Genomic DNA, 21,854 nt, shown 5'->3' on the forward strand with positions numbered 1-21,854 from the left:
GTTCATGGCCAGCCTGGTCTACAAAGTGAGTTTCAGGACAGCCAGGGCTATACAGAGAAACCATGTTTCCAAAAACAAAAACAAAATTCTTTTTTTTTTTTTTTTAAAGATTTATTTATTTATTATATGTAAGTACACTGTAGCTGTCTTCAGACACTCCAGAAGAGGGCGTCAGATCTTGTTATGGATGGTTATGAGCCACCATGTGGTTGCTGGGATTTGAACTCCGGACCTTTGGAAGAGCAGTTGGGTGCTCTTACCCACTGAGCCATCTCACCAGCCTCACAAAATTCTTTTAAAACAGAGAAGAGAGGGCCAGTGAGTGAGATGACCCATTGAGTAAGGTTGCTGTTGCCAAGCTGAGCAGCCTGAGTCTAGTCCTGGAGCCCACTTGGTAGAGAGAACCAACTCTCAAAGGTTATCTTGTGACCTCCACAGGCAGTACTCCCTGCCTTTGCCTCCTAGTGTTGGGATTAAAGGCATATACTAACTACCATGCCTGTTTTCTAGACCTTGTTCTTTAATGCTTCTGCTCCATCGTCATCAGTGTGGGGTGTTGGGCCCCAGCTTCTTGCTGGGTGCCCTGGTTCCTACAGCTAACAGTTCCAGCTCTGGGAAAATTGTCCCTGAACATGTTTATTACTTGCCTATATTACTGCAGACTCCATAACACAAATTATCTGTGTTCTTTTTACCAAATTGCATTTAATTACTAAAATGTGTTTTATTTATTTCTTGACAATTTCATACATATATACAGTGTATCTTGATCATCTCACCCATGCCCCAGATTCCCCCTTCCACTCTCCTCAGGGACCCCCAGCACACCCCACAGATCAAGCTGGCCTCAGACTCACAGAGATGTGTCCCTGCTCTGTCTCCCAAGGACTGAGATTAAAGACATTCGCCACCATGCCCATCGCCACCATGCCCATCGCCACCATGCCCAGCCTCAGCATGCACTTTTGACCAGTATTGTGCCCATCCAGGAGGGTGGAACCCAACTTGAACCTGTAGGTTTCTGGCATTGGGTAGAGGGTGGGACTGACTCTGCAGAGCCCTGGAACTCTCACTCAGATTTCAACAAGAACAGATGCACCTTTTAAAAAATGAGTTTCACTAGTTTCTGCTTCCACATAACATTTCACTTAAAGAATTTTGCTAAGAGGCAGTTGGGGAAACCTCCTGAAGACTATTCTGAAATCTTTTGGCAAAATGTGGTATCTGTTAATGACCATCCTGATAGATATTGGGTCTGTCCTGGTGCTATCTGGATGGGTGAAATTCACCTTTGGACCGGCACTTTCTTTTCCTTTCCTTTATTTCCTGTTCTTTTGACTACTTAAATTGATTTATTTTAAATCTTATTTTATATGTATATGTGTTTTGCCTGTATGTTTGTCTGTGCACCATGTATGTACAGTGCTCATAGAGGTCAGCAGAAGATGTCAGATCCTCTGGAACTGGAATTACAAATAGTTGTTACGTGGTGCTGGGGATTAAACCTGGGTCTCAGAAGAGCAGCCAGGGCTCTAACCACTGAGCATCTCTCCAGCTGTTATTTGTTATCTTGCATAGAGACAGCCTCATGCAGGCCTGGCTGGCATCAAACTTACCTAACCCAAGGGTGAGCTTGAATTTCTGATCCTCTTACCTTCGTCTCCCAACTGTAGGAAACCAGCCAGCATATACTATTGCAGTGCAGTGTTGGTGAGCAAACCCAGGGCTTTGTGCATGCTGCCCCAGCACCGTGCCAACAGGATAAGTCTCTGACTCTGGCTCTGTCTTTTTGAAGTGTCATACTTCTGTTTCCAGAAACTGCAGGTGGTTTTTACATTTGAAGAATAGGAACTATCAAATCTGATTGGAATTACAGTTAAAATTTGTTCTAAGGATGTGACTGTGGCAAACAGTTAGATCTAAGTCTTCCACTGTCCTTCACTGCTGATGTCGTGCTGCAGGTCAGTGCTCTTGCCCGCTGAGCCATCTCACCAGCCCCATCATCATTCTGAATTGGGTTTGGGAGGTTCCTCTAAGCTTGGAATTTAGGGTATTTAGTAGTCATTTGGTTTTGTGACCAGGTCTTGCTATCATTCCTGGGCTTCACTAGTACTTACGGGCCCATGTGATCCTGTCACATCAGCCTCGAAGCCTCTCAGGGCTTGGGGAGGCCTCAAGATACTGAGAACTGGCTTAGATAGTTGAACTCTGAAAAGTTGTCTCCATGGCTGAGCAGCAATATAAGAAAGAAGTTCACTGTGACAACTAATAATGTGATGGGAGGATATAATCACAGTCCCCAGTTTACAGATGAGACTAAATCTGAGAGATTGTGACTATCTAAGAAGTACCCAGTGTAAAAGTTAGTTCCTGGTTCTACGTCCCAGTCCCGTGCTCCTAGAAATAAGACTCAGACTCAAAATATATTTACAAATACCTTGGTCATATAGCTAGACTCTTTAACCAGAATCATAACTTAAGATAACCCACTGCCCTTTCCATTATTTTAATCTACATTTTACCATGTGGCTGGTTACCTGAGCTCAGGTACCAGGCATTCATCTCCTCTGATCTTTTTCCTCCCAGAATCCTTTTTCCTCCCAGGTGTCTCATCTCCATTTCCTGCCTAAGTCATAGACCATAGCCTTTTTTTTTTTTTTGCAGCCCTGGCTGTCCTGGAACTCACTCTGTAGACCAGGCTGGCCTCAAACTCAGAAATCTGCCTGTCCCTGCCTCCCAAGTGCTGGGATTAAAGGCGTGCGCCACCACTGCCCGGCCCAGGCCATAGCCTTTTTAATTGACAGGTGATGCATCCATACAATGTTCAACATATTCTCTGTACAACACAGGACGGGAGAGATGGCTTGACTGTTAAGAGTACTTGTTACAGGCTGGAGAGATGGCTCAGAGGTTAAGAGCACTAGCTGCTCTCCCAGAGGTCCTGAGTTCAATCCCTAGCACCCACGCCCTCTTCTGGTGTGTCTAAAGACAGCTACAGTGTACTTATATACATAAAATAAATAAATTTTAAGGGAAAAAAAAATACTTGTTGTACTCAGATCTGTGGTACATGTATCTCAGAACCCCCAAAGCAGAGGCGGATGGCTCTTTCTGAGTCTGAGGCCAGAAAAAGCTACATAGAAATTACAGAGTAGGACTCTTGTAATTCTTTTATTGGAGGGGAGGGTTTGTTTTTTCAAGACAAAGTTTCTCTGGGTAACCCTGGCTGTCCTGGAACTCTCTGTAGACCAGGCTGGCCTCAACCTCAGATCCACGCACCTCTGCCTCCCAAGTGCTGGGATTAAAGTTGTGTGTCACCAGTGCCCAGCCAACACTTGTAGTTCTTAGACCAGAGTTTGGTTTCCTACAACTGCATGGTGGCTTACAACTTCCTGTAACTCCAGTTCCAAGGGATCTGGCACCCTCATCTGTCCTTTTTGGGCAGCCACATGCACATGTGCATACTAATAAACAGAAACGCGCATACACGTAGATAGGAATAAATATTAAGAAGTACCCTGACATAATAAGAAAGAGCTGCGGCATCAGCTGGATGCAGTGATACGCAAGTCATCTCAGTGCTGAGGAAGAGAAGGATGAGATCATGGCGAGTTTGAGGCCAGCCTGGTCTACTGAGTGAATTTGAAACCAGCCAGGGGACGTAGTGAGACAGTGTCTAAAAATAAAGATCTGAGCTCTAACAGCCTGGGGCTTCTGACTTGAGGTCTACTGCTCTTTCCATTTTCCATAGTGTGATTCTGAGTCGCCCAGGGCCTGACCCGACAAGGGAAAGCCCTCACCTCTCTCATTCGCTCTTCAAAATTGGGAGGAAGAGGCCAGGCAGTGCTGGTGCTCGCCTTTACTCCAGCCTGGTCTACAGAGCACAGCCAGGGCCACACAGAGAAGCCCTGCCTCAGAAAGAGGCAAACAAAAGCTCAGCACAGGCTTGAATCCCAGCATCCGGAATGCAGAGGCAGGCGGGTCTCTGGGTGTCCATGATTCGTACACTGGATGAGAAATTACTTCAGTGGAACATCAAACCAAGATGAAGATGTCTCTAACCTATGTAGCTCTGATGCAGGAATGTAGGACTTCCCCTGTGAGAAGGTCACTTTATGGTTTATAACTCACAGTTTTGTCCGCACAGAAGGTTCCGAGCCAGCCAGTGCACCATAGTGAGACCCTGTCTCAAAAACAAAAAATAATAATAATAAGTTATCCATTTTGTATACTTTTGTTAGATTTTACCTGATGCCCCACTGTCATACACCCTTCTACTGTGGAACAGAAAATCCGAGTCTTCTCTGGGAGACAGAAAGACGGGTCTTTTCTGCCAGAGCAGTTGAATTTTTACATTTGTTTTGAGACAGAGTCTCACTATGTAGTCCAGGCTGGCCTCAAACAGTCTCCCCCTCGGCCTCCCAAGTGCTGAGATTACAGGTGGGAGCTACCATCACTGGGTGTTTTTAAGACTGGTCCATTTCCCGTACATAATGCTGCGTTGTGTACTTCTTTGCTTTTGTTTCCAAACACAATTTTTCTTTACTTGGTGGAGCAGGAGCACTGCCGTATTATCAACATATCAAACAGGACCTTCTGCCTGCAGAGCAGGGACGCAGCATGTTGGCCTCTTTTGAGTCTTTGTGCTCAGGAGTTCTTCTTCACTGTTGCTGCATGGGACCGTGCAGTATGCAGAATTTGGGAGCTCACCGTGCACAAGTTAACTACAGTTCACCCTGAGGGTGTGGTTTTGCCCTTCCAGGCTAGGTTAGCCTAATTCCCCCTCAAATATCTACTAAGAAGCTAAAGTAAAAAAAAAAAAGACCTTCCTTTAACTGGGCCTCAAACTCTCGTCAGGTTGGGCGGTCGTTTATGTCTGCCTTCCCTTTGTGAGTAAACAACCGAGGTGTGGTTACTTACCCAGTCATACCTCTTCCCATTCCTTGTGGCTCAGAATAACAGTGTGGAGGTATTCCACATTGCTGTTTCTTTGGCTACAAATTCTCCTTGCATTCAGGGTTGAAAGTACAGAACTCTTTTCTTATTCTAAAAAGTGAGAGCCCGTGGAAAAAGACCAGTGGTGTCTTGTTTTTCAGGGAGGGCTTGAACATCTCAGCTTTTCGCTTGTTCCCTGGGGTGTAGATTTGAAGGATTGTAACCTGGAGCCAAGACTTTGAAAGCTGTGGGTTAGAGAATGTAAGGTGACCTTTTCACCCTTAGAAGAAGTTTGGCATCTCTGTGTGGGGCGGGGAAATTCAGGCCCCTTAGAGATACCCACATCTTGGTTTTCAGTGGGCTTTTGAAATTCAACTGAGGAAGTAATTTAGTGTATTAAGCATGGACGCCTGGTTGTTGCTCTAACTCCCAGGCTGCTCTCAGAGCCATTTTACAAGGTGCTTTACAGAATAGGAGGGGCCGAGAGCCAAGGGCAAATGTTTGCGTATACTGTCTGCTCTTCCGGGACTAACTTGTTGACATTGCACCTTTTGATTTTGTTGAACCTGCTTTGAATTTCATGTTTGTTCAGAATTTGCCAAAAGGGTTCTGTTAGTTATGGGCTATATACGCACAGAGTGACCAGGCTATGAAGACTGACTGTCCTTACTCCAAGAACAAGCGTGTGTATGTGTTTGGTGGACGATACACTCTTTGGGCTGGTTCCTCTCACTCCTGTGCACTAGTGACTTGCTCTGTTCGCTCTTTCTAGGTAAGTATGCAGAGGACATTTTTGGAGAGATTTGTACTCAGGCAAGTGCCTTTGCCTCCCGAGTAAACTCCCTTGCTGAGCGGGTTGACCGAGTACAAGTTAAAGTCACTCAGCTGGATCCTAAGGAAGAAGAAGGTAAGGGAGCTTAGCCGGAGCTGCAGGCTCTGCTGAGCAGTGCCCGAGAGGAAAGATCAGAGAGACTGATACACGGCTGCTTGGAAGTGACATAAGCCTAGGAGGTGTAAAGAAACCTTTTTCCCTTTACCACACACCACACTCCCTTCCTTCCATTCCCCAATCCCCCTGCTCTCACGGTTCCTTCCCTCAATGGTATTTTGCTACCATAAAAGTACTTGGAAGATTCATTCCACCTAAGGAGAGGCCTTCAAGATCTGGCCACATAGTAAACCTTTGTGTTGCTTCATCTGTTCAGTCATGAAATGGCTGGGCTGCTGACAGCCTCGTGGGGCTTCCCCAGAGGGGGAAGGAAAAAAAAAAAACCTGGCTGCAGCCGTCTGCAGCCAAGAAAGGCAGCAGCTGAGGCGTCTCCGACTGTGTGACTCAGTGTTTGCTCAAATAGCCTGTCGTCCATTTTCTAACACCTTCCATCTTCTCTCAGTGTCACTACAAGGAATCAACACTCGAAAGGCCTTCAGAAGCTCCACCACCCAAGACCAGAAGCTCTTTGACAGAAACTCTCTTCCAGTGCCTGTCTTAGAAACCTATAACAGCTGTGACGCTCCTCCCCCTCTTAACAATCTAAGTCCTTACAGGTAACTGGTGTGTGTGTGTGTGTGTGCGTGTGTGATTAAAAACTACATTGTCTAAAATCCCTAAAGATAATATTTATATCAGAGAACACTATTGAACTTCCTATCCACCCCAGCAAAGACAGTTCACTCCTGCTTGGTCTCTGAAAGTCATGCTGCATCTGCTATATACTGAAAGTTTGCTGGACCATTGATGCTGCAAAGTTTAATTTGGGAAAAGCAAGTCCATCTGGATTCCATCCAAGGAATTTAGTTATTACAGAAGCAAGAGGACTTGTTAGCAGGCAGTCCTGCACACAGATTCCCAAGGGCCACATTCTACCCGGGTTTCCACTTTCTCAGAAAACTCTAAATTACCAGATGTTTGGGCAAGTTAGTGGGACCGGCCTCATACTGGCTGCTGTAGGCTGGGTGGGGGGTGCGGGGCACAGTGTGGGGGAGTATTGGTGTCCTTCCACGTAAGTGCCGGTCCCTTCATTTTGAACATCCTTTGGATGGTTTCTTCTGCAAGGACCTGCCCTGCTGTAGGTAGACATGGAAAAGGAAGATGGTAGGCTTAAAGACAACCGAGTCCTCCCCTCTGGTGATTTGCTAATGTTGTCATCATCAACTGAGCAGAAGTAGAAAGGGAATATTTATCTTGCTTGTCTCCATAAGAAGTAGTTACAGGTAGCTAGGCGTGGGTGCTGGCTGTCAGACATGGGTACTCTGAAAAGCAGTGTGTGTGTGCCTCTGTGAATTCAGGGACACTGGTCTGTCCAGAGAGCCCCAAATAGGAGCTTGGTAGAGTCTCACAGAGATCAAGAAGAATATCTGCCTTTTGTTACTAGGATACAGAGTCTTGCTTGACCCCGGGCTGTCACTCTTTAGTCTGATTGAGTTTGGGAGATAGTGTTGTGTGACAGAAAGGGTTGACATACCTCATAGTACTGAAAGTGATATGACACAGTGTTTGTATGGTGGGATAGGATTGACAGATGATATTGAGATATTTCATCTTTCTGGAAACTGTATTTTTTTAGATACTAATACTGCCAGAATTAGTACCTCCTTCCTTTCAGTTATCTGGACTTGGCCTAACAGAAACAAGCAGTGGTGTTTCTAACTCAGAGCAAGATATGGTTAACATAAAAATGTTACTGTCAGGGCCTGGAGAAAGTGCAACCCTTAAGAGCCTGCTGCTCTTGCAAGTTCAGTTCCCAGCACTTAGAACAGACAATTCACAACCGTCAGTAACTGGCTTCAGGTGCTCTTACACCCCCTTCTGGCCTTTATGAGCATCCACACACATATGTGCACAGAGACACACATACACATATATTAAATGAAAATAAAATAAATCTAAAGCATGTTTTAAAAGGAACCACTAATGATTGGTCTAGACACCCGTGCCTCGGTGGTGGTTGATCTAGACGTGCCTTTGGAGTTTGAAAGGCAAGGGGTAGAATTGTCTTTCAGAAGTTTTGGTTGGTTGGTTGGTTGGTTGGTTGGTTGGTTGGTTTGCTTTTTTTTTTTTTTTTTTGTGGTAGAGATTGGGTCTTTATGTAATCCCGGGTATCCTAGAGCTTGTGTGTACACCATGCTGTCTTCAGATCATCCTTTAAAATGTTTTGTGTGTGACATGTTCTCTCCACATAGTGTAGGCTGGCCTTGAACATCTGATGCTTCTCTCTCTGTCTTTTGAGTGCCAGGACTATAGACGTGCACCACCACTCCTGGCTTCCAGGTTTTATTTTAGAAGAACAATAATCCTGTACCCTGAAGCACATACTTTCTGAACAGTGGAAGTTTCATCACACCGAAGTAGGAGATTCTAGTCAGGACCATGGAGTATGGCCAATAGTTCTTACTTAGTACCTCACTCTGTACTGTGGATTGCCACACCCACTAAGACCTTGTGGTCTTTTGTTGTTTGAGACAGAGTTTCTCTGTGTAGTCCTGGCGTCCTGTATCTCTCTCAGTCTATCTCTATCTCCCCACCCCTGTGGCCTTGAACTCAGAGATCCGCCAGCCCCTGCCTCCCGATGGATCTTGTGGTTTTAAAACAGCTGGCCGCTTGTGTCGGTGGGTCTTCTTGCAGTAACACTGGACAAGAGAGCAGGAAGTAGCAGTGTGCTTAGTTCCTTATCTGTGTGGAGAAGAGCAACTGTACACAGAGACACTTAGGTAGAAAAGACCTGGGGCTGGGGAGATGGCTCAGTGGGTAAGCGCATCGACTGCTCTTCTGAAGGTCCTGAGTTCAAATTCCAGCAACCACATGGTGGCTCACAACCCCCCAATAATGAGATCTGACACCCTCTTCTGGTGTATCTGAAGTCAGCTACAGTGTACTTATGTATAATAATAAAATCTTTAAAAAGAAAAGAAAAGACCTTAGTGCTTTCTACAGAGTCCTGGGGACTGGGTAGGGAAGAGGAACCAACAGCAGAAGTCTCCTTAGAGATAGACAGTATTCAGATATCTCTGTCATGGTCGACTGTGCAGGTGATTAGAAATCATCAGAATTCCTGCCCATCTGCCTGTTCCTGCCCTGACAGTGCAGATTCCTGCATGAGAACTGAAGGTATGGCCAAGGGTTGTAAGGAGTTAGGGCCATTGAGAGTCTGGTGTGGGAGCAGAAACATACAATTGATTCGAAGGCGTCCTGACTCCTTAGTGTAAAAACTGCTAACTGGTTGGTGTTTGGAATACTGGATTTGGTTGGGAGCTCATCTCTCTACTGACAGCTACTTGTCTTCATTTTTATCCCAGGGATGATGGAAAAGAGGCGCTCAAATTCTACACCAACCCCTCATACTTCTTTGATCTTTGGAAGGAGAAGATGCTGCAGGACACCAAGGATATCATGAAAGAGAAGAGAAAGCATCGGGTGAGGGGAAGGGGCCTCTGCTACACATCAGTAGGCACTGTTGTAGAGGGGGGATAAAAAGGAAGCCGGTCTTATGTGAAGTCATTCCAAGTGACCGCTTGCTCGGGTGCCAGGTAAAACTCTTTAAAAAAAAAAAAAAAGAGTGTGTCCACACCAAATACCACCAAGATGAAAGTATAAATCACACCAAAAATACGTGTGTTCCCTGGCACTATGTAAAACTGAGAATATTTGAGCAGAGCTTTAGAAGTGGACCTTTCTGTTCACCAGTTATTTTTCTTGCACTCTGCACCCAACTCCGCTGGACACCCACCTAGCCTGGTCCCATCCAGCACAGTTTTTCTCAGACAAGCACCAGGTTAACCCTTCACTGCCGGTGGGCGGGGCCAGGGTTGCCTGGTTTGTGGTGATGCGTCGCTCTCTTTAGGCTCCTGGTACTGTGTGACTTGCCAGTTTTGACCTGGCACTCCCATTAGCATGGCTGTCAGCAGACCCAGGAGAGTGCCAGAGGCTAGTGCGGCTGCAGGAGCTGGAAAATCCTTCATTGGTTGTTTTGTTTTGTTTTTAACTGTTTCCTTCTATCTGCTCCAGGTCTCTGGAGCTGTCAGTCTTCACCGTTGACTGACCTTTGTGGCACGGCAAATAACAAATAACTGTTTACTAACTTCCTAACAATTAGAGCCACTTAAAGATGTGAAACAATTCCCCCAGAGGTAGCTGCTGTTTCCTGTCAGAGGTGCTTGTGTGTGCGCCTCAGCAAATGCTCTGCCTGGGAGCTGCTGTGAGTTGGGCGGCCTAGGTCACTACAGACCTGGCAATTCTGCAAAGTCTGCTGTTAACCTGTGTTGTCTAGGCGAATCATCTCGAGTGTGTGTCCATGAAGATGGGTAGAATTTTAATGAAGCACTTTGGAAAATGTTTTACAAAGGCTTTTCTGTTCCTTTTCATTATAGAAAGAAAAGAAAGATAATCCAAATAGAGGGAATGTGAACCCACGTAAAATCAAGACACGCAAGGAGGAGTGGGAGAAGATGAAAATGGGACAAGAATTTGTAGAGTCCAAGGAGAAGCTGGGGCCTTCTGGGTAGGTGATGCGGTATAGCATTCTCTGGAGCAGCTAGGACCTCAGGACAAAAGGCTCTGGCATGGTGCCTTTCCCACCATCTGAAGTCTGCTGTAGGGTTTAGGCTAAGACACCGTTCATCAATTACTTTTAGAAGCATCCATCTGGTGATTACAATTTCTAAATCAGTCAAGAGACTTCAGTGAGGTGGCTAGGCTGGTCTGAAAGGGAAGGCCATGGCTTCTAATGATGATACTCTGGCAGAAACCAGTATACCTAAAGGTCTCAGAGGAAAGATTGGAAAAGCAAGGGAAGTGGTCTTGGAAGCCCTCTGCCTCCTGAGCACACATGAAGGTCGTGTTGAAGAGCTGGGCTGGGCACAGGAGGTGCAGAGCAGGTGAGCTGTGCAGGTTCCCAGAGCGAATTCTCAGCCAGTCTTGGAAGAGGGGTAGCCAAAGGACTGAATGCAGACCTCAGAGTCAGTATGGGGAAGGTTGCGGGGCCACTGTGGAGGCAAATATATCTCTCTGAAGAAGTGGGAGATGGCTTCCTGACCCATTTCCCAATAACAAATCATACTTGAGGTTTAAAGAGGCAGAATGGTTTTAAAACCTGGTTTGATGCTTATCCTGATGTCTGACCCCTGTGACATTCAAAGTCAAGTCACCATGACTACCTGGTGTGAGAGTCACCCTGGCTTTTCCTCTAAATTCATTGCACCTGGCAGTCAGAGATGTGCACACAGCCCATGCTGGGCGCTGAGTACTAATAAAAGGGAAGAGCTCTTGATTTTAGAGTAACTACCATGGAAATCTTGACACATGTGACACTTGTTCTTCCTGGATTCGGTGATTTGTTTCATAAGCATGAGGAAGATGGTGGAAATGAACCTTTCTACAGAAAAACCAGTGCTAAAGGGGCCTTCATTGATCTCACTGTCCAGTAAGGGTCTATTTTGTTCCACAGTCCCATCCTGTTTTGATAGGCATATGGCATAGGATTAGTGACTCCTATGGCCATAAATGCCAACTGTCAAAAGTGTATGTCTGATTTTGAGGCTTCCCTCCACCCCTATCCCCCCACCTCCTGAAGGTTTGGAGTTGGCCGTATGGCTAGGCTCTGTTATCTGACTTATTTACATGCCCACAATTCTGATCCTGGGACCTGTTAGGTGAGCTCTGTAGGACCCAGCAGTGGCAGAGAGGAGAGGAAGAGGGGGCAGGGCGGCCCAGCTTTACTAGTTGGTGTCCATGGGCTTGAGCTAGTATGGAAGCTTCCTGCCTCGTGTGAAGGTTTGGTGTTCATCCAGAGCCAGTTCACCCAGGGCCTAAGGCGCTGAGGAATGGGTTTCCATGCAGCCAGCTCTAAAACAATGCTTATTTTTTCCCCCTTTCTTTTTGTTTTTTCGAGACAGGGTTTCTCTGTGTAGCCCTGGCTGTCCTGGAACTCACTCTGTAGACCAGACTGGTCTCGAACTCAGAAATCCACCTGCCTCTGCCTCCCGAGTGCTGGGATTAAAGGCGTGCGCCACCATGCCTGGCCCCCTTTCTTTCATTATTTTCAAGATAGGGTTTCTCTGTGTAGCCTTGGCTGTCCTAGAACTCACTGTGTAGACCAAGCTGACCTTGAACTCAGCTATCACCTGCTTCTGCCTCCTGAGTTCTGGAATTAAAGGTGTTTGCCACCGCTGCCAGGCTTTTAGCATCTTGCTTTAAGCAGCAGCTCATGTGATAAAGGACGAGGTAGAGACCGTCATGACTGCCTGATGGCAACCTGCACTCCTCCTTGGCTTACTTCTGCAGTCAAATCCTTTTTATCCTTTCACATTCCAGGGACTTGTCTACCTCAGAATCAGGCTGCCAGTCAACGTGTTTGTAACTAACCTGTGGGGTTTGGCTTCATTCTTTGTCTTCTTAAATAGACAAGATCTCACTCACTGTATGGCCCTGGCTGGCATGGAACTTAGGGTGGCCTCAAAGTCCCAAAGCTTACCTATCTTTGTTTCCGTTGTGCTGAGACTAAAGTCACATACCACCATACCTAGCCTAAAGTATAATTTTGGTGTAACAGGAAACACATGGGGAATCTCCTTATTTTGCTCCACCCTAATAATCTTTGTGTCAAATGCACTTATGTGGCAACTTTTAATAAGAAAAGAGATAGCACCCAAGCTCTGTATGTTTAAACACGTTTGGGTACTTTGGATGGAACTAGATTCTTTAAAAGACAACTTTGACATTGGTATGTCACCAGGTATTCGTCCTCCTTGGTGTACCAGAATGGCAGCATTGGCTCTGTTGAAAATGTGGATGCAGCCAGCTACCCACCACCTCCACAGTCGGACTCTGCCTCCTCACCCTCCCCTTCATTCTCTGAAGACAACTTACCTCCCCCACCAGCAGAATTCAGGTAAATGGTAGAACCTCTTCCATCCATCCTGGGTAGTAAAGGACTCAAGAACTAAGTAAGAGCCGGGCGTGGTGGCGCACGCCTTTAATCCCAGCACTTGGGAGGCAGAGGCAGGCGGATTTCTGAGTTCAAGGACAGCCAGGGCTATACAGAGAAACTCCGTCTCAAAAAAAAAAAACAAACAAAAACAAAAAAAGAGTGTGCAGATAGGAATACCATTTATGAAGTACTGGCAGAGTTGTTGTTACCCCATATTAGGTACACGTCAGCTTTCATAAAGGCGAGAGGCAGGAGGTGGGGAGACCTCGTAGACAGCTGCTTCAGCTCACCCAGTGTACCCTAAAGCATGAGCCAAGTGTGCTGGCCAACACAAGTCATCCCAGCACTTGGGGGCAGAAGGATAACAGATTTAAGGCCAGTCAGGACTGCATAGTGGCAGTGGGTGAGGGACAGCACTCCAAGGGAAAGGGAAATACAGACTATGTGACTTCCAGTCTGTCCTTTTGAGTGTGTGTGCATTGGGGTCTTTGACAGATGTGTACAAAGGATTGCCCATGGTGGCGGGAAGGGGTCTGAGGATTGTTCAGCCTTCTCTGTCCTCCCGGTCCCTCTTCCCTCTCTGTGCCCAGGGCCTTCGAGGCGCTCTTCCCCCTGGACTCTGCCTAATTAGTGGCTGATGGTGAAGGACCCTTGAGACTGAAATGGTGCTGGCCTCTTCCTCTCTCCTCATTCTTTTTTTTTTTTTTAAAGATGTATTTATTTATTATATGTAAGTACACTGTAGCTGTCTTCAGACACTCCAGAAGAGGGCGTCAGATCTTGTTAAGGATGGTTATAAGCCACCATGTGGTTGCTGGGATTTGAACTCAGGACCTTCGGAAGAGCAGTCAGTGCTCTTACCTGCTGAGCCATCTCAGCAGCTTTTCTAAGCAGTAGATCTCAGTGCAGGGCAGGTGCGAAGGTTTACAAGAAAACCTCTCTTCACATTGTAACCTGAGATCTTGAAGTTGGAACCGCACAGATCTGACCCCTAAAGTAAACCTTCACTCTCTTTCAAACCTGGGTCAAGAGTTAGCCAGGAGTTGGGAGTTGTGGTTCATGCCTTTAATCTCAGCATCGGGAGGCAGAAGCAGGCCAATTTCTGTGAGTTGAGGCCAGCCAGATCTACATAGTGAGACCCTGTCTCAAGCAAACAAACAAAGCTGGGTGTGTTAGTTCAAGCCCATAATTTTTAGTACTTGGGAGGCTAAGGCAGGAGAATGTCATGTGTTCTAGGCCCGCCTAGACTACATAAGAAGGCCCTGTCTCCAACTCCAAGTGGACATTTGCCCCTACCAAATTCAGTAGCATTCATAGAGTAAGAAACAGAACCCAGTGGATGACGAGGGCTTGAATTTTTATTCTAGCTCTTTCTTGTATGTATTTAGGTCTAGCTAGAGGTTTACACTGACAGCCACCCATGGGACACTCTCCAGCAGGGTTCAAGGAACCGTCTCCTGAAAAGATTAAAGGGGACCTGAACAGCTATCCCTGCCAGTCTTCCTGACAGGGTGCTCAGTCGTCTCCTTCAGTCTCCAGTCGTATTGCCCTTCTACTGGAAGGTTCCCCACAGTGCTGCTCATTCCTTGGTGATCTGTTTTGGCCATTTCCATCTGTCTGAGGCAGAGTGAAATGGGAGTCAACTAAGAAGGGCCTGAGCTTATAGAAGAGCCTGCCTCTGGGCAGGGGTTGGCACTGTGGTTGTGATGGTAAATCTTGTCCCTCTGACCTTTCAGCTACCCTGTGGAAAACCAAAGAGGATCTGTCTTGGCTGGACCCAAAAGAACCAGCATGGTCAGCCCAAGCCACCCACCCCCAGCTCCTCCTCTGAGCTCGCCACCAGGTCCCAAGCCTGGCTTCGCTCCTCCACCTGCCCCTCCACCTCCACCTCCCATGAGTGTGCCACCTCCACTACCATCTATAGGATTCGGGTCTCCTGGGACCCCTCCACCTCCATCACCTCCATCTTTCCCTCCTCACCCTGATTTTGCTGCTCCTCCCCCACCTCCCCCACCACCAGCAGCTGACTACCCAATGCCACCACCTCCCTTGTCCCAACCATCTGGAGGTGCTCCGCCGCCGCCTCCTCCCCCTCCCCCTCCAGGGCCCCCACCTCTCCCCTTCAGTGGTGCTGATGGCCAGCCTGCTGCACCACCACCACCTCTTTCTGAGGCCACCAAGCCCAAGTCTTCATTGCCTGCTGTGAGTGACGCGCGTAGTGACCTGCTTTCTGCCATCCGCCAAGGTAAAGCCAGGGTTGGGTCTGAGGACACGCACCCTTAGCTGAGATGCTAGGGCAGGATCTTGACCCTTTCAAGGGAACGGCTTTCTCAGACAGCTGAGGGATTAGACCTCCAGGTCAGGGTGGGACGTCCCTTAAAGATACTGGGATTCAGTGATCTTTCTGTATTTGTTGATAGTGAATTATTTTTTAATCTGGGACCCTAGAATTCCTTGAAGTGATCATGTTATATTTGTTTACATACATTTTCTTGGGAAAAGATCCCCAGATGAAAATGAGTCACTGTCCCGTCGGCCAACTTTTCAGCCAGACTCGGTCGCAGCTGTCTTCTCTGCTCCGCTGTCTGTGTCCTCCTCCTCCACTCTCTCATCCCTCCCCACTTGCTCCCATGTCTTCCTATCTTTTTCTTTTCTCTCCTTCCCTTCTCTTCTTCCAGCCACCAACTTCCCTCCCTCCTTCACCAATCTTCCCCTTCCCTCCCTCCTTCCCCCCTCCCCCCCCTTCTGTCACTCATTGGGATCAGGTTTGGTCTGGGGGGTTAGGTGTGGTTTGTTGTGTTGGTAACCCTCCCAGCCGCACTGTAGCTAGGACCGAGGACTTGCCTGATGGTGGTACTCTACCTTCAGAATGCTCACAGCCAGGAAGAACAGCGGGCTTCCTTTCAGGGATGCCCACAACTCAGAGATGCTGGTTCCATAGGACCTGTCTTTCCTTTTTTTTTTTCCTTGCTTCTTCAGGAATCCATCTTTCTCTGTCCTGAGCATACTCAGTCCCAGAGGGTTGTGGGACTGGGCTGTGCTTCCTAACCCACTCCTCTCCCGCCAGGCTTTCAGCTGCGAAGGGTTGAAGAGCAACGGGAACAAGAGAAGCGTGATGTGGTGGGCAATGACGTGGCCACCATCCTGTCCCGTCGGATTGCTGTTGAGTACAGCGACTCGGAAGATGATTCTTCTGAATTTGATGAAGATGATTGGTCGGATTAACTCCACCTGCTGCCCACATTCCTCTTTCTAGTCCTTCCACCTGCCTTCCTCCATACAGACTGTAGCAGTCTCATGGAGGAAGAAAGCAAGGGACAAAGCCAAAGATCTGTGAGTGCTTCCTTCAAATGACCATGTACTTCTTCCCTGTTCCTGCCTGCGGGCTCCTGAGGGTCCACAGCTGAGCTGATCCATCTTTCCCTCAAGTGACCGTTATCTATTGACAGGAAGGAAAAGCCCTTAGCAGATCCCTTTGCTTGGGTTTCAACTGGAGATAGTGCCTTCCCCTGTTAGCCATTTTAACCCATGGCCTTCCTCAAAACCCTTTCATTTAGCTACTTCAAATACTGTTATCCACCTCCTGTCTCACAGCAGTGGGTACAGCCTGTTGTGGGCACAGGTGGTCCCTTTTCTGTGCCCTGGCAAGTAGACTGGCACACCCCTGCCCCACACTCAGCCTTCGGCAGCAGGTAGGCTTGCTTCTGTTAGCTCTGCCTCGATGCCTTTGTTCCAGAAGGCATCGGTCCCCTAAAGACTGTCTCCCAGGTGATGCCCTTCTCAAGACTGAGGGTGTGGCCTTCCTCCCATGCTCTCTCTTGGTGAGTGTGGGGTTTGGGTGTCCTTTGGATGCCCCTCCTCACCCCAGGTGCCTTAAGACTGCACAGCCCAGTTTTAACCTGATATTCATGACCAAACTAGCCCTGACACTCAGGGACCTGGGCCTCCGCTGACTGTCAGGAGCAAAACTTGAAGATGTGGCACCGCAGGACTGGAAGAGAATGGAACACCTTGGGTCCTGCCCGTTCAGGATGCTGAGGCCAAGATGAGAAGTGACTCCCTCAAGGTCACACAGATAGTGATAGAACTAGAGCCCAGGCTTCCTGTTTCCAAGTCAGCTGTGTTTCCTGGGACCAAATAATGGGCACCTGGTGGAGTCTGGGCAGAGTAGCCTGGCTCCCTTCTACCCCAGAGCTCCCGAATGCCGGGCTTGCATTTCAAGGGTTCACAGCCTGTGCCGGGGCCTCTCCAGTGCAGCTTTAACTGCAGCCTCTCTGGTAACCGTTTATTTCCCCTTTCTGTCTGCAGCCAGTCATGTGGCATGGGAGCTGTGCTGGGGAGGCAGAGTAGAGAGGAGCTGTGGGGCAGCCAGCCTTGGCAGGTGCCGCTTGCAGTTCACCGCAGCTCCCTCCCCCTTTTGTTTCCTCAATTTAAGCAGAGGTTGTGCCAGCTGTAGAAACTTCAGTCCCTCAGCCTGGCAGCCGCTGCAGGTACCTGCCTGGGGGGGCCTGGCAGCCATGGAGAAGGCTGAGAGGCAGAAGGTCACAGGGTCTTCCTGCCTCGCCACCTTGCAGTGCATGGTGATGCTGACCCAACCCCCCTTACCTCCCTTCCCAGAACTAATACACGGGTGCTATTATTCAGGAAAAAAACTGAGCAGCTCTGGCCAACAGCAAGGTTTCTTCTCTTCTGCCCCAACTATTGTGTGGCTCTGGTGCTGAAATCGGCTTCTCCGGCTTCAGAGCCTGAAACACAGAGCAACAGGATCTGTCTCTACCCAGCGCAGCAAATGGTTGCAGTAATTGCCAAAGCCCTCATAAACCCTCCGGCTTGAGGAGAGTGCAATCATGGCTGTGCCGCCTGCACTTGCTGGGTTCCTCCCCTCTGCCTCCTTTCTTGAACTCAGAGGTAGGGGCTAAGCACCAGGTGCCAGCAGGCCCTCCTGCTGTGGCTACTCCAGAGTGCTCTGTGTCCCCGTGTGTCCATGCCCCCACCCCCCAATCCAGTGTCTGGCACAGGGTTTGGCAGTCAACTCCATGCTGTGCATGTTTCCCACCTCGTGCCTTAGAAGCTGAAGGTGCTTTCATCAGAACCTTAAAATGGCTGTTGATGGTACCCTGGCTGCAGCCCAGCGGGGCTGGAAAGGCTGGGGAGGGCAGTGGTCCTTCCAAATAGAAGTCCTGGGGCCTGGCCAGGCCAGGGTTTGGGCCTAATGGTTTTTACTAAATTACTCCCCTCCTGCTCTCCGAGAAAGGGGAGCCAAAGCAGCTCACTATGGTTCTGTTCCGACCTTGAAGGGGCGGTATTGGCCTGGCTTCTGGAATGGACAGAGTCCACCAGGAAAGACTGGGGGCGGGAGGAGATGGGGAGGGGCCCTGTCTGCGGAAGGTAGGATTAGATCATTAGCTCAGTGACCTCCTAGGGTTTCGATGTGCTGTGTTCTCATCCTACAGCTGGTTTGGTAATGATCTGCAAGTCCCGGAGAGCAACAGCACAGCTCCGCCTGACGCTCTCATTAAAATCCATGCAGCCAAGCTCTGCGCTTTGTAGCAGCCGGCCTCGCAGAGCCTCCTCAGCTTGGGGGGCTGGGGACCCAGTCAGCTGAGGGGTCCTCTAGGCTTTACTTAGGCATATGTGTACCCCCTAAAAAAAATTTTTTTTTAAAAACATGCTTCTTTAAACCCAGAGCCCTTTAAAATAATAAAGGACCCAGTGCAGGTGGGTGTGTTTGTGGAATCCTGGAAGCTAGAATACTAAGTTTAGTGACTATTTAAACTGGGCTGAGGCTGGTAAGACTATAAAGCAGTGGCCCATAAGGACTCTTAAGCGCTGAGGCCAAAGAGCCACGTCCCTTCCCAGTCTGCCTGGCCCAAGGGGGCTGCCCCCATTCCTGGAGCCCAGGGGCCCAGCTTGCAATTGCTAGTGTCAGAAGTGACTTGTAGCTTTGCCTTGGTTGTGAGATGATTTCATTCCAGGGGAGGGGGTGGGGGATCCCTTGGAGGCTCAGAGCAGCTGGCCCAAGCTGCAGCTCCTCTCCAGTGGAAGCTCGAGCGCCCTCAGAAACGACCCTGGCCAATGTCACCGCAGAGCTGAGGCGGTGTTGTCAGGGCTAATGTGAAATCTCTTCCCGTGGCGCCGATCCTCTGACTCTATAGCGCCAGCTTGGACAGATTGAGGTCTCTGTGGCTTTGGTGACCCTGCTTAAGCATTCCCAGCGTGTCCCTGTTCTGCACTAGCACTGCCCCCTGCTGCAGCCCCTTACTTGACCTCAGGGCCTGGGGAGGGAAGCACCGTGCCAGGGCCAGGCTCTCCAACTCAGACTCGTCAGCCTCTGGGGGAGGGAGGATTAAGCTTTGAGCTTGGCTGGTGCCCATTCAACCTGGGACCAGGTGTTACACAGAGAAATGCTTCTCCTGTGCTTCCTGCCTCATTCACTTTCCTGGGGCCTCAGTGATGGCTGAGAACAGTTCTGTTCCTGTATTAACTTTATTCAGTTAACTGACTTGAGAAACTAACCAGTTTTTACTTTGTGCCTAGAATGATGTACACATCGGAGAGAAAGCTGTCATGTCCCCAAAGTGCCTTGTTCTCTCTGATATGAATATGTTTATAAGGACATCATAGTCCAATAGGTTCTTGGTGATTCCCATATCAAGATTTCTGCGAGCTAATGCATAGAGAGAATACTGTCTAAAAATAGGCCCTTTCCTCCCAAAGGTTGGGAGGGGGGACCTGGGCAGTGGAGTGAAGCCACGCCCCACAATTTTTTATTTATTTCTTATTTTTAGATAGGGTTTCGGGTAGACCATGCGGGCCTTGACCTTACTATATAGCTGAAGATGGCCTTAAACTCCTGGCCCCTGCCTCAGCCGTGCCTGGCTAGGACATCACATTTGGTTGTTGTTGTTTCAAGCCTGGTTTCACTTGCTTCCCTGCCAGGCTCAGTGTGTACCACATGTGTGCTCCCATAACCTGAAGGCTCCGTGTAACTCGTATATATGCGCATGGATACTTTAAATGCCAACCTTTTCAATAATCTGATAAAGTCTTTGTAGTCATTCAGTCACCTGGGGTGTGTGTGTGTGTGTGTATCGTGGGAGAAGGGATTGTAAGCAACTCTGAAGGCCACAGGTGGGTGAGGGACTCTGTAAGGGGTCCAGCACGGGTGGGCTTCAAAGGCAGGAGGCCTCTGGCTAGTTTGTAGGCACAGGTCCCCTTCTGTGAGGACAGCCCTAGAGCTGGCTGCCCACAGCTCCTTGCACCAGGCAGGAGAGGCGCACACTGAATGCTGATGCTGCCTCCCAACATCTGGCCGGCATCTTGTCTGCCTCACAGACCCAAGCAACTTACCTTAAATAGAACCGTTCACAATGGAATCCGATAAAAAGGTTTTGGATTGCTCCAAGCCTTATCTCTTGCCTGCCTGAGGAAGACTGAGGGGCTGGGTTTGCATTCTGACCCCCCCCAAAATGACCTACCCAGGAAGCAACGGTTGTTGGAAGCACAGCTGCTGTGCGTTACTGTCCCCGGGAGTAATTTATGAGCAGACACCCAGATCCGGGCCCAGTAGACACAGTGGGGTGGCCTGGGGAGACGACAGGGAACAGAGTCTGGGGCGCCATGGGCCGTGGGTCACCACGCCTGCTGTTCACAGAGTCACCCACGGGCATCATGGGAGAGGGGGCAGAAGTTTTTGAATTGTCAGCAAGTGCTACGCCAGCCACTCTGAGCTCATCGCTGGAGGTGGGGTGCCGGGGAGGGGGCACAGAACCCCTCGCTCCCCTCCCGCGCGGCCTGTGTTTAGTCAGCACTTGGCCGCCAGAGCTGGTGACTGACAGGCAGCCAGACGCCCGCCCTGGCAGAAGACAAAATGGTGTCGGAGCCGTCCTTGGAACGGGAGGGAAGGAGTGTGGTTCTGGGAAACCGGAGGCCTGTGCCTGGATGCTGTCTCCACTGCTGCCACTCGGAAGGAAGCCCTGACCCTGTGCGAGTCGCTTCATCTCCTGGAACTAGGGGAAAATGAACATTTATGGAGCGCCCACTACCTGCTATAGGCAGCACATGATAAGTGTGCGAGGTCCCTGGTGGACAAGAGAGGTGCTTTGAGCTGCCTAACCCTGCTATGCCATTTACACTGCTCAACAATCCACCCCGCAGCAGGCTGAGGAGTGCCAGTGTCTAAGGTTTCTGCTCCAAGGTCTTATCTGCCTCTCCTACCCCGCCAGTGCTCAGGTTTACAGGTGCACTAACAGGTGAGGGTATTTTTGTTCTTTGGAGTCAAGCAAGCTTGACTGAGGCTCCAGCCATCTTTGACCTTTTGGGGCGGAAGGAGCCTGTACCCTTGACTACTTGGGAACAACACAGGTTCCCTATGTCTGAGCTCCACGCAGGTACACCCTGCCCTGTTCACACATGCACAGGTTCACTTACACACATTCGTCTATAAGTAGCCTACAGTCCAGGCCCAGAAAACACACGTAGACATTTTGTACAGAGCTCTGCTCTCATGCAAAACAAGGACACAAGTCGGCACACAGCAACAGGAGCAGGCTGAATTGCAAGAACATCTAAGAGGCCTCCTGAGCCATGGCGCTGGCTGGCTGCCTCGGCCAGCTGCTCACTGCCCCCTCCTGGCCACCTTTCCACCAGGGCAGCTTGGCACCATTTCCTGAAGTGCTGCTCGGGGTGATTGGCAACCAGTTCTCACCTAGATTATGGAATCCAGAGCAAGTTCTGGGCCTCCCTTCCCCCAGGCCCAGGGTGTGGGGCCCCTGGAGGAAGCTCTTCAGGCTTAAGGACACAGAAAGCCTGAACTGCCTGAGCAATCCAAGTAGAATTGCCCTCCTGTGTGACAGCAGGGCAGATACCCTCCCATTCCAGCAAGCAACCACTCCCGCCCTGCCCTAGTTGCCCTAGTGTGTGCCCCACCCAGTACTCACCCTCTCTCTCTCTCTCTCTCTCTCTCTCTCTCTCTCTCTCTCTCTCTCTCTCTCTCTC

The 21,854-nt window shown here is 49.1% G+C and overlaps 1 protein-coding gene across 2 annotated transcripts in view; it reads left to right on the forward strand.

Annotated features, from left to right (window-relative positions):
• Nucleotides 1-18,499, forward strand: part of Wasf2 (WASP family member 2) — a 62,636-nt gene extending 44,137 nt beyond the window's left edge. For both annotated transcript variants that reach the window (XM_021200006.1, XM_029539649.1), the window contains exons 3-9: nucleotides 5,708-5,842; nucleotides 6,327-6,480; nucleotides 9,229-9,346; nucleotides 10,300-10,430; nucleotides 12,663-12,818; nucleotides 14,594-15,102; nucleotides 15,925-18,499. In XM_021200006.1, coding sequence (XP_021055665.1) covers nucleotides 5,708-5,842; nucleotides 6,327-6,480; nucleotides 9,229-9,346; nucleotides 10,300-10,430; nucleotides 12,663-12,818; nucleotides 14,594-15,102; nucleotides 15,925-16,082 — 1,361 coding nt within the window. In that variant the 3' untranslated portion in view covers nucleotides 16,083-18,499. The remainder of the gene's footprint in view (nucleotides 1-5,707; nucleotides 5,843-6,326; nucleotides 6,481-9,228; nucleotides 9,347-10,299; nucleotides 10,431-12,662; nucleotides 12,819-14,593; nucleotides 15,103-15,924) is intronic.
• The last annotated feature ends 3,355 nt before the right edge of the window (nucleotides 18,500-21,854 follow it).

This window comes from Mus pahari, chromosome 6 (genome assembly GCF_900095145.1).
Source record: "Mus pahari chromosome 6, PAHARI_EIJ_v1.1, whole genome shotgun sequence".
Taxonomy (NCBI): domain Eukaryota; kingdom Metazoa; phylum Chordata; class Mammalia; order Rodentia; family Muridae; genus Mus; species Mus pahari.